The sequence below is a fragment of the Dermacentor silvarum genome, chromosome 3, assembly GCF_013339745.2.
Source record: "Dermacentor silvarum isolate Dsil-2018 chromosome 3, BIME_Dsil_1.4, whole genome shotgun sequence".
NCBI lineage: Eukaryota > Metazoa > Arthropoda > Arachnida > Ixodida > Ixodidae > Dermacentor > Dermacentor silvarum.
The window spans coordinates 95,290,272-95,304,852 of NC_051156.1; the positions used below are offsets into that span (position 1 = coordinate 95,290,272).

Below are 14,581 nucleotides of genomic sequence, written 5' to 3' on the forward strand. Positions count from 1 at the left end.
TTAGAGATGGAAGAGTGCAAAGAAAACCACAGTCCTCGTCAGTATCTTTTGGTGTGGGTTCGACGGGAGAGCGGGAGAGACAATCGGCGTCGGTGTGTTTCTGACCAGACTTATAGACAATTGTCACATCAAATTCCTGCAGCCGCGGGCTCCATCTTGCGAGACGGACCGAAGGATCCTTGAGTTTCGCCAGCCAACAGAGAGACTGGTGGTCGGTGACGACTCGGAAGGGGCGTCCGTACAGGTATGGCCGGAACTTATGGATAGCCGACACGACCGCCAGACGTTCTTTTTCAGTTGCGGAGTAGTTTTTTTCAGCAGCAGACAACGTGAGGCTGACATTGGCAATAACGCGTTCAACACCAGCTTGAAATATTACGGGTGTCGCACTGAGACCAACGTTGCTAGCATCAGTATGCACTTCTGTGTCGGCCTCTGTGTCAAAGTGACGAAGGATCGGCGGTGTCTGTAGACGCCGATGTAGGTCGTGGAAAGCGTCGGATTTTGCCGAGCCCCAAACAAATGTCACGTCATTCTTGATGAGTTGTTGCAAATGTTCGCCAATCTTAGAGAAATTTGGCACAAAACGGCGGTAAAATATATACGCACAAAGCCCTAGAAATCGGCGTAATCCGTGCTTTGTCTTCGGTATCGGGAACAAAGCAACTGCCGTGACTTTATCAGGGCCAGGGCGAACACCGGTGCTGCTGACAATATTGCCCGGAAATTTAAGCTCCTCGTATCCAAAATGACATTTTTCGGGCTTGAAGAACCGCCTCAAGCCGCTCGATGTGTTGCTCAAACGTGGTGGAAAAAGCAACTACATCGTCTAAGTATACTAAACACGAGTGCCACTTGAGGTCACATAAAACTGTGTCCATCATGCGTTGAAATGTGGCCGGAGCGGAGCAGTATCGAAAAGTGAGCTCCTTAAATTCACAGAGACCGTCCGGTGTTATAAACGCCGTTTTTTCCCGGTGCCGTTCGTCATCTTCAATCTGCCATACCCGCTACATAAATCCATTGACGAAAAGTAACGGGCATGCCGCAGGCGATCTAAATAGTCGTTAATCCGAGGAGGGGATAAACGTTTTTCTTTTTTTTTCGTTATCTTGTTCAGTTTGCGATAATGCGACGCGTTAGTAAAGCTGGGGGACGAGGACGAAAGTCTGCTTGCAGGGTCATGCGGTGGATTGATCTTGGGAAGCGTCGAGGAAGCCCTGCAGGTGGCTGCGAGAAACGGGCAGTCGACAGCGTAGAAACCCGAAGAGCATCCGCGTACGAGAGCGTGGGAAGTTCGGTTCACGTTGGTGGCGAAGGATGGACCACTTGCCTGATTTCCTAAGGGAGTCTCTGTCATCATTTGCAGGTGCGAGTGAGCATGCAGCAGTCATGGCGGTCTGGCGTTCATACGGCGATAGCCGCCGCCGAAGCATGCGTTACCTTATTGTTGCCTCACGGACGAACTGAGACACTGTTGTAGGAGGATTGTGCGCGAGGCCCGCGAAAAGCTGTTCTTTTACGCGTCGCATTAACAGACGCACCTTCGTGTCTTCTGGCATTAGTGGGTCGGCCTGACGGAACAATCGCCTCATGTCTTCTACGAACATTGCGACGGTTTCGTTCGGCATTTGGAACTTCGAAGATAGTGCCTGTTCGGCTCTTTCTTTCCTTTGGGTGGTGCTGAAGGCGTCACGAAGCAGTCGGTAAAACTCCTGCCAGCTGGTAAATGAAGCTACGTGGTTCTCGTCTACGTGCCGCGTCTAAAAGGGAAAAGTAGACGTTCTTGAACTTACGGCGATCGTCCCAGTCATTAAAGGTGGCGACCCGGTCGAAATGGTTTAACCAGTCTTCTACGTCCTCAAAGGCGTCGCCGTGGAACGGGTTAGGCGTGCGAGGCGCGTTGACAATGCATGGCATCGCAGCATTTTGGATCTCCTCGGTTTGGTTTGCGGTTGTTGCTGACATTTTCCTCGCAGAGGTCGCCAGCGGACTGTATTGCGGAGGAAGACCTTGCAGGTGACGGCTGCTTCGATGGATTTGTGTAGTCCCTGAGGTACTAGCGACGGTAGCTTCTGGTTGAGGCCCAGCAGGCATAGGGTGTACGTGTACCCAGCACCTCCACCAGTTTGTTACGAGAGGAAAAGGCAAGCAGTCAGTTCCGAGCGAACGGCTGTTTACTGTTTTGTTGTTGTTGTTGCCTCAAAACATAGCCGCACCACCAAAGAACTTCTTCGTCGTCGTCCCCGAGCATTACTAACGCCTGGCAATATTGTATTTCGTTTTTGTGTCTGTTTTAGCCGGCCTATCTTTGTTAGGTACTGTCTCTGCCTTCTTTTTTTCTCATTTGCTTTTCTAGCTAGCCAATTTTTAATGAGTACTGTTTAACTAAAAGAGAAGGAGTAGCGTGCATCACCCATGCTGCAAAACTCTCCCACACACATTTAACTATAGAAAAAACAGGATACATCGGAAAACTTCTAATAAAAACTGGCGGATCCGTCTAACGGGCCTGTAAAAATGTTGTTGATACGTTAGCCGTACCTTTAGCCACATGCTTTGAAAATAGCTCAATGGTTCCAACTAACTTACGCACGCATATGCATAGGTATTATATAAAATGTGACCCGGCATTTGCAGAATTAACTAAGTATGCGCCTGAGAAGCATATGCACGCATGTACTTGCTGGAATTATTAAAGCATACTTTCCGGATTTGTACAACAATACCTCAACATAATATTCTTCTTGACTTTCCAGGTTGCTGGTTATATCCATGTGTCCTGTGCGTCGTTATGTCGTTCGTTCCTGTGACAGTTTCGCATTTAACTTCAGCCTCTTTAACATGCACAAAAATATAGCTCCAAACTTACCCTAATGCTCGTAATTTTCCACAATCGATAACCTATACCGGCAAGCAAATACTTATTCACATTGCATTGCCTTGCAACCAACCGTTACCTAATACACGTTTGCTAATGCTCTATGACAAGGTTTTGTTATTTCTATAGCCAGTAAGTGATCCAGAAAAACTTGGCAAAATGATAACAGCACATTGACAAATTTTCCATTAGAGCCGTTGGACTTCTCATTGCTTGTCATTGAAATGGCCCTGAGCTGCAATTGTACCATTAAGCTCCAAGTACACCCGCACATAACTGTACAGTTTCTCAACTTCCTGCAGAGTTCGACGAATCAATAAATTTCGTACTTCCGCACTTCCTAACGGATGTGTCAGTTTTTTTCCACCGCTCTTTAGGGAGCGGCTGTTCACCTGGGTTTATTTTGAACGCCTGCGTGGCGGCAGACACATGTACGGGGGAACGGGCAGATTAGTTGTCGATGACGCAGAGCAGTTGCGGATACGTGGAGAGCCATCAAGCTACTTCCTGCCTTCGGCCTAAATATGCACACCCTCTCTCCTCAGCAGCTGCCACCCACTGCGCCCCTCACTGCCTGTGCTTGAGCGATTCTGACGACAAACGTGGTCGACGCGTTTAGAATTTCTTGCGCACCGAATCCAAGTCGCGATGACTGCAGTTAATGTACCTTTCTATGGACGGTTGGCCCTGGTGACAGGGGGTGCGGGTGGTATCGGCCAGGCGGTCTGCCACTTACTTGCCGCCGAAGGGGCCACAGTGGTGGTTGCTGACATACAGCTCGAGGTAGCAGAGAATGTTGCCCGATCTCTACCAGGTAGGTCTACGTTGATACCTCTTTTTATGACCCACAATTAAGTTTGTCAAAAATTTGTAGCTTTTCATTTTTCGGAGCGTAGATCTCGCGCAATAATCAGCAGGTAATTAACTTTTTATACCGATAGAATGACCAGTAAGTTAACATTAGTGGGGAAAGCTGTTTTGAAGCAAATTTTAGCGCGAAATCGAGGCTGCATAAGGGAAGATTTGCCGCCTGCACCAGGACGTAGGTGCCAAAAATGACTGTACTTGGAAAACGTAGATGCTGCACTCGCACGCGTTAAGCCAACACCACCTAGATAGCACAAGGCCTGTTCACTCCGATACATGACGCCATGCTACCTGGCCCGAAATTTCCATTGCCAAGGCTGGCGTGATGAAAGCGGTGATGTCAAAATCACTGTTGCTTACTCGAGAGCGTCTCCATTAGATTCTATGGCAGTCGGATGAGGTAGCATGACGCCATGGATCGGACTGTACAGGCCGTGTGCTATCTAGGTGGTGTTGGTTCAGCGGCCGAACACTGGCCAACGCGCAAAAAAAAAAAAAAAAAAAAAAAAAAAAACGGGCGTCAGCCTTGTTGTTGGTGTCATTGAAGCACAGCCTGTGTTCTACAAGATGTTTTTCGAGGGTTACGGTGATAGAGTGACCGGCAAACGCAACCCCCTTCCCCTTCTTTTTTCTTTTTTTTTTTCAAGCGAAGCTTGTATTTGATGCAGTGTGTCAAGTGCCAAACAAGAGACAAATGACGTAATATAAGTAAGCTACATGCATGTGCGCTAGCAGATCTTTCTATCGTATTCTTGGCCTCTTGCTTGGCATAAAACAGCAAAAAGAAAGAACGGAACAATACCGTCAACTAGAACCTAAACAAACCATGTGGTGAGCGCGCTACGTTTATAGGCGTGATGATGCGAGCATGTTCTAATAATTTTCCCAGCACTGTTTAGAATATATAGGACCTGCTCACACATATAACCGAGCTAGCACTTGTTTTCTGCTATCGTCGTGGATATCACTGGCACGAATTATTGTTTAGAGAAATAGGCTACAGCTTTCTGTCCGCCTGCTTCAACGCATTTGCGCGGCACTTTTTTTGCAGAAAAAAAAAAACTGTTCTTGCACCTGTGGCCTGCCTAACAAGGCCTAGGGTACTGCGCCAAAAGCTATTCGCACAATAAACGCCGAGCACACGACAAAACTTAATGCGGGAAGTGAGTTATTAATATACGTTACAACAGCGCGACACACGCGAATTATACGGGGACTACGGGTGCCGCAGCAAATCGCCAGGGCGAGCAACGAGGGAAAGCAAGGACGGCGAGGAAGCCAGAAGAAGGAGTAGCCGGGCGAGGAGGAATGCCGCTGCCTTTAGTGTTTTATGCAGGGCGCTTAGCTGCCGTTGCGTGCTCCGACCGTCTCCGAGCGCTTTTTCTAATTTATTATTGCGACAGCAATTATACTGTTAATTATTAGGTTCATTTTTGCCGTCGTAGTTGCCGTGATGTGTAAAGTGCAAGGGTGAGCCGACGATCGCGGCTCAGTCTCGCGCGCGCAAGGAAGGAAAGTGGGGAGCAAGCGCGCCGTCTTCCTTCGCGCGCATGGCACCGGGGGGAGGGGAGGTAGGAGGGGGGGGGTGCGTTGTACTTCAGCAGCCATTGCATATAGCGCGGTCGCGCGGGCTTTCTCTTGAAAGTGATATGCTTTGGGGGGACAGTCTAGGTGGGCCGACGGTTCGTAGCTTTGCGTGTGCTGTGTTCTCGCCGCTCAGTTTGCGTAGAAGCGATAGACTGCACGAAGGTCACTTCGCTCGCTGCAGCTGCCGTGCTTCCTCACGCCAGCGTTTTGACAGCGAGTGCCCGCGGTCAACGAGTGTGATGTGTTCATGTTTGCCTGTGCACGCTGACACCATGCTTGTTAATTTAGTTGGGTAAGCGAATGTTTACAAATTTACACTGCTGATAAAACTACTATCCTTACTTTTTTTTATTTGAATATACTGCAGGCCCTTCACGGCCCGTGCAGGAGTGGTACAGAAATGTAATGATTAAAACATCATGGGGAAAAGTCGATACAGAGAATGTCATACAGAATAGCAGCTTGCTGGGCTAGTTGGTTCACGCTGTTACACGAGGTGTCATACAGAAGTCATACAGAAATGTAATGAAAAAAATCATGGTGAGAAGTCAATACACTGAATGCGGTTAATAAAAGAGTCGATGTTATTGCAACACACAATATCGTTAGTTAACTTGTTCCACTGGGAAATGGCGGATGGAAAAAGGGAGTGCTTGTGAACATTAACACGACTTGGGGGAGAATAGATTGTTTTAGAATGATTTAGTCTGGTTGAGCGTTTTGGAGGATCTTGCAGGTAATGAGAACGTGTTATCTGGAAATGACCATGGTATAATTCATAGATGAATTTTAGTCGTGAATTTGCTCTTCTCTGCGAGAGTGATTTTAGGTTTGCCCTTGCGATCAGACCTGAGATGCTAGACTGCCTTTTGTAATCCGAATATAGAAACCTAACTGCTAATTTTTTTATGCGTTCTATTTTATTTATGAGGCGTTTTTGATGAGGGCTCCAGATTAAATCAGCGTATTCTAGGCATGGCCTTATTAGTGTTTTGTACGCATTTAGTTTGAGGTGGGGTGGTGCTGCGCGCAGTTTTCTTTTCAAAAAGAATAGTTTGCCTTCGGCTTTTTGACAGATGGTCGATATGTGGGGCTCCCAGTTAAGGTTAGGCGTGAGTTTAATACCTAGATATTTCACCTGGTCGCTTTTGTTGATTATTGAGCTTCCGATCGAATATGTAAAGTTAAGCGGAAGTTTCTTATTTGTGAAAGAAATGTAATGTGTTTTTGATGTGTTCAATTTCATGCCCCATGTGTTGCACCAAGAGTTAATTGTTTGCAATGAATTGTGAAGTTCTATCTGGTCGTCTGAGTTGTGTACGACTGTGTACACGACACAGTCGTCAGCAAACAGGCGCATCTGAATTGAGTATTTAATGGCAAACTGGATGTCATTAATATACATCAAGAACAAGAGTGGTGCCGTATGACTGTCCGCGAATCTGCTATCGCAATTGATGCTACGCCTTTCGGGCGAAGCTGCGTCTTTTACAGGGAAAGCTGTATATGGCTAGGCGAAACGAAAAACCATTCGTCCCATGTTCCGCTAGACGTTTCCATTGGCTGCGCCGTCAGCTACGTCATTCTCTACGTCGCACTCAAGCGCGCGCGCCATTGGCAGCGCTGTTAGTGACGCCGTTCACTGCGTCGTGCCTTCTTTGCCTGCAACGCTGGCTCCTCGGCTCGCCGCTGTCGCATGCGTTCGATATCTCGAGTTAGCTCGGCGTCGTGGTTAGCAGCATCCGCCTGCCATTGGCGCTTGCATTCCACTTGGCGATTTCAACGTGGACGTTTCGTCGCAGACGAAGCCAAAGTGCCGCTCGAAAAACTCCCGCCGAGAGCGGGCGTTGGCCCCGGCGAACGCGTTCCCGCCATTGACACATTGACGCTGCTTAGGGAGCTAGTATACACGCAACACCGTTTTAGGCTCTCTAACGCTGCTCTGCCCGCAACGCCACCTCCTTGACTCGCTGTTGTCTCATGCGTTCGATATCTCGGGTTAGCTCTGCGTCGTGGTTAGCAGCATCCGCCCGCCATTGGCGCTTGCGCTCCACTAGAAACACAAACATGTAACCAAAAATTGAGAAACGCTTCAATACAGCGTCGGGATTAACCCATTGCTAAACACCCGGGCCTCACGTTTCAGCTTCGCTGGTGCTTGGGTGTTTTTTTTTCTTTCTATCTCGCTCTCTCACTCTGCTTGCGAGTGAGAGAGCTTTCCCGATTCCATTTTTCAAAGCGTTTGTCATTGAGGGAGAAAATGCCAGTGTCCGCGCTGCTTTAACGGTGCCGTCCCGTGAACTCTCGCCCGGAGCGTCTACGTGGGTGAATGCACTGTTTGTAAATGCCTTTAGACACAACCTTAAGTGCTTTTATTACGTGTGCCTGAATCATCGCTAACGACGTATATTTCTAGAACAAATCTCTTACAGCGTACCATCAAATGAATTTCCACACATGTTAGTGCATACTAGAGCGCAGCTCCTGCGCGCCCGTTCCCGCGTTGAGCGTAGGCGTGCGTCGTAACCGAGTGAACGAGTTCAGCGAAGGATGAAAGAGCGAACGCGGAGCGCAGCGGGGGATGAAATATGGCGATAGCGACAACTGCGAGGAGGAAAGCGGAGGAAGTGAGTATGTTGAAAGGATGAGGCGGAAAGCAGAGTGCCGCACGAGACATGCTCAACGGCGGCGATCAGGTATGCGGTGAGCGCACATGGAAACAAAACGCTGGCGTGGGCTTCGGACCAACTGCGCATGCGCTACTTTGCCTGCACCGCCACCTCTAGAGAATGTGCTCAGCGCGAGCCACGCGTTCCCGTGTTCATGCTGTCGTTCTGAACAATGAGTGACGCAACTGGTGGAAATTCATCTGCCACTGCTGCTAAACGAGCTGCTCGAGCAGAGGCTTAGCGCCGCCGCCGAGGGGACCCTATCGTTCGGAATCAAATTCTTTGACACAATATATCGCGAATTCAAAAGACCTAGACAGCTGTGCTCAAAATTTGCATTAGGTAGTATCGTAATCGCCTCTGAATTTTTTTTTTCTGTCAGCCTGGTGATATGACAAAGCAGTCAACACTGCACCGACGTACACATATGGTCGGGTGCACAGGCATACCATCAGGGAAGCTAGGCCGCACGTGCTCGGTTGGTTTGATGCATATTTAATATGAAAGAAACTCTTTGATGAGGTGTATAGCTCAGGATATCAGTCTACAGCATAAAATAAGCCGATGTTAGCTATGCAGCTAAGATGTGATTTCAATGTGAAAAGTATCTCAGATTGAGACTACACATGACCTGTCGTGCGCACCACATGCGTGGCATCAGTCAATCGCAGATTAACATACTAATTCTGCGTCGTCAGCTATGAACATTACGTGTATCTCTGATGTCAACTTGATGCCTGCTTGGCATCCGGTTCTCGTGGAAATTGGATTAGATTATGGCGCTTTACGTGCCAAAACCACGATCTGATTATGAGGCACACCGTAGTGGGGGACTCCGGAAATTTGGATCACCTGGGGTTCTTTAACGTGCACCAAAATCTAAGTACAGGGGTGTTTTCGCATTTCGCCCCCATCGAAATGCGGCCGCCGTGGCCGGGATTCGATCCCGCCACCTCGTGCTCAGCTGCCCAACACCATAGCAACTGAGCAAATGGTCAAGAAGTATGGAGGTTACAATATCTACCTATATATATATAAATTATACAAAAAGGCTGTAGAGAGCCTCAGCAAATACAACCCGGTAGCTTATATCCACCTCGTGCTGAAGTCAGCTGCCCAACGAACCTGTAGCTACACTCACAAGCGAAGCAATGGTCGGCGATCGCCGAAATACGATCAGAACGCGCGGCTTTTATACATGTCATCGAATGTTCCAGATTAATCCCTGGTACCCGCAGTGCTCCAAGGTTCTAGACAATTCGCGTCGGTCATACAATCAATAACTAGGGTCGGTGAAAACGGCAACGGAAAGAAGCATCGATAACGTTCTAGAAACTTCCGAACAGGCGCGTCCTGCGCCGAGCGAAAGTTTAACATTTGTTAGCCGTGGAAAGGGCCACCGGTGAGATAAACATGTATACGTGTCAATATCTGGTACCTCCGCTTTTATTAATTGTCTTCAAAGCCCAGCATTACGACTTTCTGTACTCAATGTATAGGCACCGTGCATTGCAGTTTGCGCCCGATCTCATTACGACTTTTCTGTACAGGCAAAGTAAAGACGGCAAGTAGACGTGAAGCGATATGACTTTTACAATGTTTTTTTTTATTCATCACACTTTAACGCAACCGCTATACGGGCGGCTCGCTCCAGAGAACATGGCCATTCGTGACGTCCCACTGCTTCACTAGGGGCTATGTATAAGAAAACATACACAATTCTTCCCAATGCATAAAGCTGGGTATATATGTCCCAACCACACAGGAAATATTCTGAAGAATGTATGACGCAGATGTTACACTTTCTATAGAAACTTTCTAGTAATCTTCGGGGTAGTACAACTGCACTAAACGAAATTAATACATTGTATGAGGACACATATGCACTGCTATCAGAATTGGCGTACCAAGTCACCACCACTGTCACCAGAATCGGCCGAGCCTAACGACTATAGACAATCTATGGAGCGCTAGTAGAACTGAAGCGATAAGTGTACTACAGCGTCGGGCACTCATTCACGCTTGGAAACTGGCATTGATGTGGTTCGCAACGAAAATAACATTGAATGACATCCCACTCAATAGTTTGACCACGAGTTATGTTCAAAACGAGCATATGCCGCGATGAAACTATGCGAGCAGAACCTTGAACTTGGAATTGCTTAATAAACTCCTGATTGGGAATGCGTAATTGATTGACAAAGATGAAATGGTCAGAAGCTTAACAACTTTTGTCTGTAGATATTCAGTAGTCTGGGAATCGACCTAAAGAAATGGACTTTCTTGTTTATACAGTTGGAAATGGACAAAAATAGGTAGACCACTTAACGAGTTTTTCTTATGAAGAATTTATAGCCAGAGGAGTGTCAAAAAGCAATAAATACATTCTCTACTTTTGTCTATTGACTTTATAAAAGTGGGGGTAAAGAAAAAAAATAAGAACTTTGTCGTTTATTGTCTATAGACAACGAGTGAACAAAAAGGGATATGCACCTTATGAATCGTTTGCCTACAAATAGTCTATAAGTTTTCTTTAGAACGAAGCTATAAACAAGAAATCTTGTCTACAAGAAGTCTATAGACAGCCTATGAAACATCTAAACGCGTTTTTGTAAGAGAGGGCAGCGTTCTCGTTCTCGCTTTCGCTGCTGGCATAAGCCTGGTTACCACACACAGCAGCGTTTCTGATGAGCAGCTGTGAACGCCATGGTTAATGTCAAGGTAAATATATTATGTAATCCTTTTTGAGGACGCTGACAATTGCCAATGGTTGTCCCTCGGTCTCACTTAGTGCACCATTGAAGTTTAGACACCTGCAACGGCATTGGCACCCTCGTCATCACGTCAGCATTCTAAGGCACCTTTAGACCATCGCTACACATTCCTATCGCTGTGAATGCTTTGGCTTGGTGCGAAGGTGACCATTTATTTCTTTATTTAATCTTCATGGCATTTCAATTCATAGTCCGAATATAAAACTCTTGAAAACCCAACATGTCAGAATTCCTAATACAACTGCAGTAAAACTTCAGGCACACAATGAATTAGAGCAACATAACTCACTGCGTTGCGTTCATTCTGTGCCATGTACACATCCCGAATGTACGCCAGACTTCCAATAACACATTTAGCGTATGACAAACGTTATATGTGCGCTGGAGCCGAATGCGAGCTCCAGATAATAGGTTAGCTTATATAACCCCGCTAACGTAACCCGCAATGTAGTGCTAGTAGAAGCTGACCTCTCTTCTGTGCAATACAAAAATAATCGCTGCACAAAACATGAACATACAATACCGGTTCTTAAGTATCTCCAAAACTCACCGACCTGTTATGTGAATACCGCAGCATATCAAACGAAATATTGGATTAGGTCGATTTTCTTTATATTGGCCATTCTATATGTGCCACTGGGTGTGTGCCCATTCTTGGCCATCCTTCAAAAATGGTTACGTGCCGCTGTGACACAAGAGATGCAGAACCATTAAATATGTAGCCAGATATGTGTCGTACTTCTCTGTGCATACACCAGTCATCCCCATTCTTTCTTCAGTAAACATTATATATTGTCTTCGGTGTCGTGACGTCACAGTGTAGACGTCTCAAGACTGCGCCCGCATGATTTAATGCTTGCATTTAAGAGTAGTCTTTGAGCGCTGTAGTGCATACATATGAAAACTGCGCGTGATTGTTGCGACTTTTGCGGCGAATCAACATGAATATTCCATGAGATTAAACATCGCCTATGTTAAGACTAAACGCACCTGAATGCATAGCCATTAGTTGCATCGCATTTATTTACCGGTTTCACTAAAGCTTCGCTTCGCATTGGTTCGAACATGTGCGTCGAATCTGCATTTTTTCGGCACAGTAGGCTGGTAGAACACGGTACCTGAAGTTTCCTGTGGCTCCATGCTGTAGTGGGGCTGCGAAGGCATGCGCAAAGTGCAGTACCATAAACAGCGTTTTGATGGCGTATTCAGCCTGCAGATATTTAAAATACGTAAAAAGGAAGAGAGAGAGAAATTGAGAAGGAAAGCGGAGATATAGAAACAAATTGACACAGGTAAAGCGTTCACGGGTAGCCAAAGATTAAGAGTCGTCTGAAAACCGTCAAATGATAGGCAATCTTAGCGCTAACACATTGCACTCGCTCAAGTGTGGCATCAGGACCTGTGTATTTGCTGTTGTTCTTCTGAGTCGTTTTAGCTTTGATGAGTCCCCAAAGAAAAATTCATGAAAGTTGAAGACGGAAGCAAACGAATTCTTACTACTCGAAGGTGAGGGCGTTACGCGACGGTGTGCGGCCATTTTCGCGTGAAACTAAGTGATTGATTGAAAACAGCACTCTTATACTCCAATGTACTCCTTCTGCCGCGCACGTCACAGCTAACACATTGTGCGCAGGTGAGGCCAAGCACCAGGCCATGTACGTTGACGTTGGTGAACCGTTGTCCGTGGAGCAGCTCTTCAATGGCATCAGGAGTGCGTTCTCCGAGCCACTGAGCATAGTCGTCCACTGTGCTGGTATTTTGCGCACGGCACCACTCTCCCAGTGCACGGATGAGCTCTTCGATGACATTATCCGGGTGGAACTTAAGGTGAGACATCGGTCGGCAAAGCTAATGCGAAGTATCTTGACTCCGGAGTAAACGTTCTCGTTTCAAAATGATTCGTTGTAAATTGACTATTAGTGCGAAGAATACCTTGCCTTTTCCAGCGGTGGGTGGGTAACTGTCTTGAGCAGTTCGTCGCGTCGGATGGGAGAACGGATGCGCAAAGGGTCCCACACAAACTGTCACAGAGCCTTGGACCTCAAGCCGAGCCTCTCATCACGCTCAGTCAGTGAAAAGCTATCGTCGTCACCGTCTTCGTCCTACTGACGTCGTCGTAACGATTTGTTATCGCTGCCACTGACACACACGCGGGCACGCAAACACGTTTGCTCGTCTTAAGTGTCATGTCATTTGGTAACGATTTACGCCCTCCCGAACGAGGTTAGATAGGCCGCAAAATGCGTGGCATAACGTTGATTCCAGCTGTGGGTAGGATCTGCGCACTTATTCAGTTCATATGCAAATCAGCCGGGAAATAGTGATTATTGTGGAGGTGAGTGGGGTCGTGTTTTATATATTTTAAGACTGAAAGATGCAAAAGTGTATGGGGTCTCCCAGTGGTTGAACACGCCACAATGAGTAAGACACATTTTTAGGAAAAAAGGCAATGGGTCAATCATTCAATTCAAAGTTACTCAAGTATTGAGGGCAACTAAAGGGGGGAAATCCGCATTGTGTATCTTGGCTGAATTAGTGCCGCCAGAGTGCGTCGTGAGAACTGTGAAAATTACTGTGAGCTCTGTGATACGTGGAAGGGATCGTAAAACTTGCTCGTGGTGTTTTCAGGGTACCTTCCTGGTGACCCGGGCAGCTAGTCGTGATATGCTGCGTTCTGGAACACCGCTGTCTGAATGGAGAGGAGCCATCGTCAACATATCCAGCCTTGCAGCCAAGTGCGGCTCTATGCCGTCGTGCGCGTACGCCGCTGCCAAGGCCGGCGTCGTGGCGCTGACCAAGTCGGCAGCGTTGGAACTGGCGAAACACGGTATCCGTTGCAACGTAGTCATACCTGGATGGGTGGAGACCCACATGATGGAGGACGCTGGTGAAAGCAGCAAGGCAAGAGTTGTAGCGAACACACCGCTCAAGAGGACCGCCCAGCCAATGGAGATAGCAGAGGCCATCAAGTTCCTGTGCTCGCCCACAACGAGTTCTTACATCACGGGAACTGTCCTTGAAGTCACCGGGGGTTTTAAGATGTGAATTATATTTGTTCGCTTCGGCACGGTAATAAAATGACACCATGATGAGATGAAATACGGGCGTACCGAAATATTCAACGTAAATCTTCCAGGTCTGGCTTTTCTGGCACTTGTTTGAGTGGATTGAGGACAAAAAAAAAAGATGTATGTGTTAGTGTGATCTTGGATATAATGAAAGAACCGCAAGATAATGTTATCGTTAGGCTGTTAAGTATTACCGTGCTGATGGCTGAATGCATGCAGCTTTTCTCTTGATTGTAGCAGTGTGATACTTAAGTTTGCAATAAAAATGAATGGAGGTGACATTCACATCCTGCCGTCAAAGTGGCACAATGGACAAATGCTTTCTGCAGCTGCAAAAGTTTAGTGCTTTGCGACTCTACGATCCGAAGAGTGCCATCCCACACATGGTTGTGTTTTTAGGCGAAGCTTTATAGGCTCACTTGTGTCGGGGTCGGTGTACGCGGTGTAGGCGGTATCATTATCAGCATTGACTCGAGCGCCGTCGTCTTCTTCCGCGCCTGGCTCGTTGGCGCCCCTCGGGTTGCGCTCTTGCTCGTGCCACTGCTCCCACGTTCGTCGTCGTCGTCTTCTGGCGCCGTTGACGCTAATTATTCTAGCGTTCCCATCTCTTCTGTCATCGTAATTGGGAGGCCGCGTTCACGGGGGTATTAAAAATTAAATTATGGGGTTTTAGGTGCCAAAACCACGATCTGATTATGAGGCACGCCGTAGTGGGGGACTCCGGAAATTTGGACC

The 14,581-nt window shown here is 47.3% G+C and overlaps 1 protein-coding gene across 1 annotated transcript; it reads left to right on the plus strand.

Moving 5' to 3' along the window:
* Positions 1–3,477: 3,477 nt before the first annotated feature.
* On the plus strand, positions 3,478–13,823 carry LOC119444573 (estradiol 17-beta-dehydrogenase 8). The gene is made up of 3 exons (XM_037708949.2): positions 3,478–3,695; positions 12,412–12,605; positions 13,407–13,823. Exons 1-3 carry the CDS (start codon positions 3,530–3,532, stop codon positions 13,821–13,823), a joined length of 777 nt encoding a protein of 258 aa, XP_037564877.1. The 5' UTR covers positions 3,478–3,529.
* Positions 13,824–14,581: the final 758 nt, after the last annotated feature.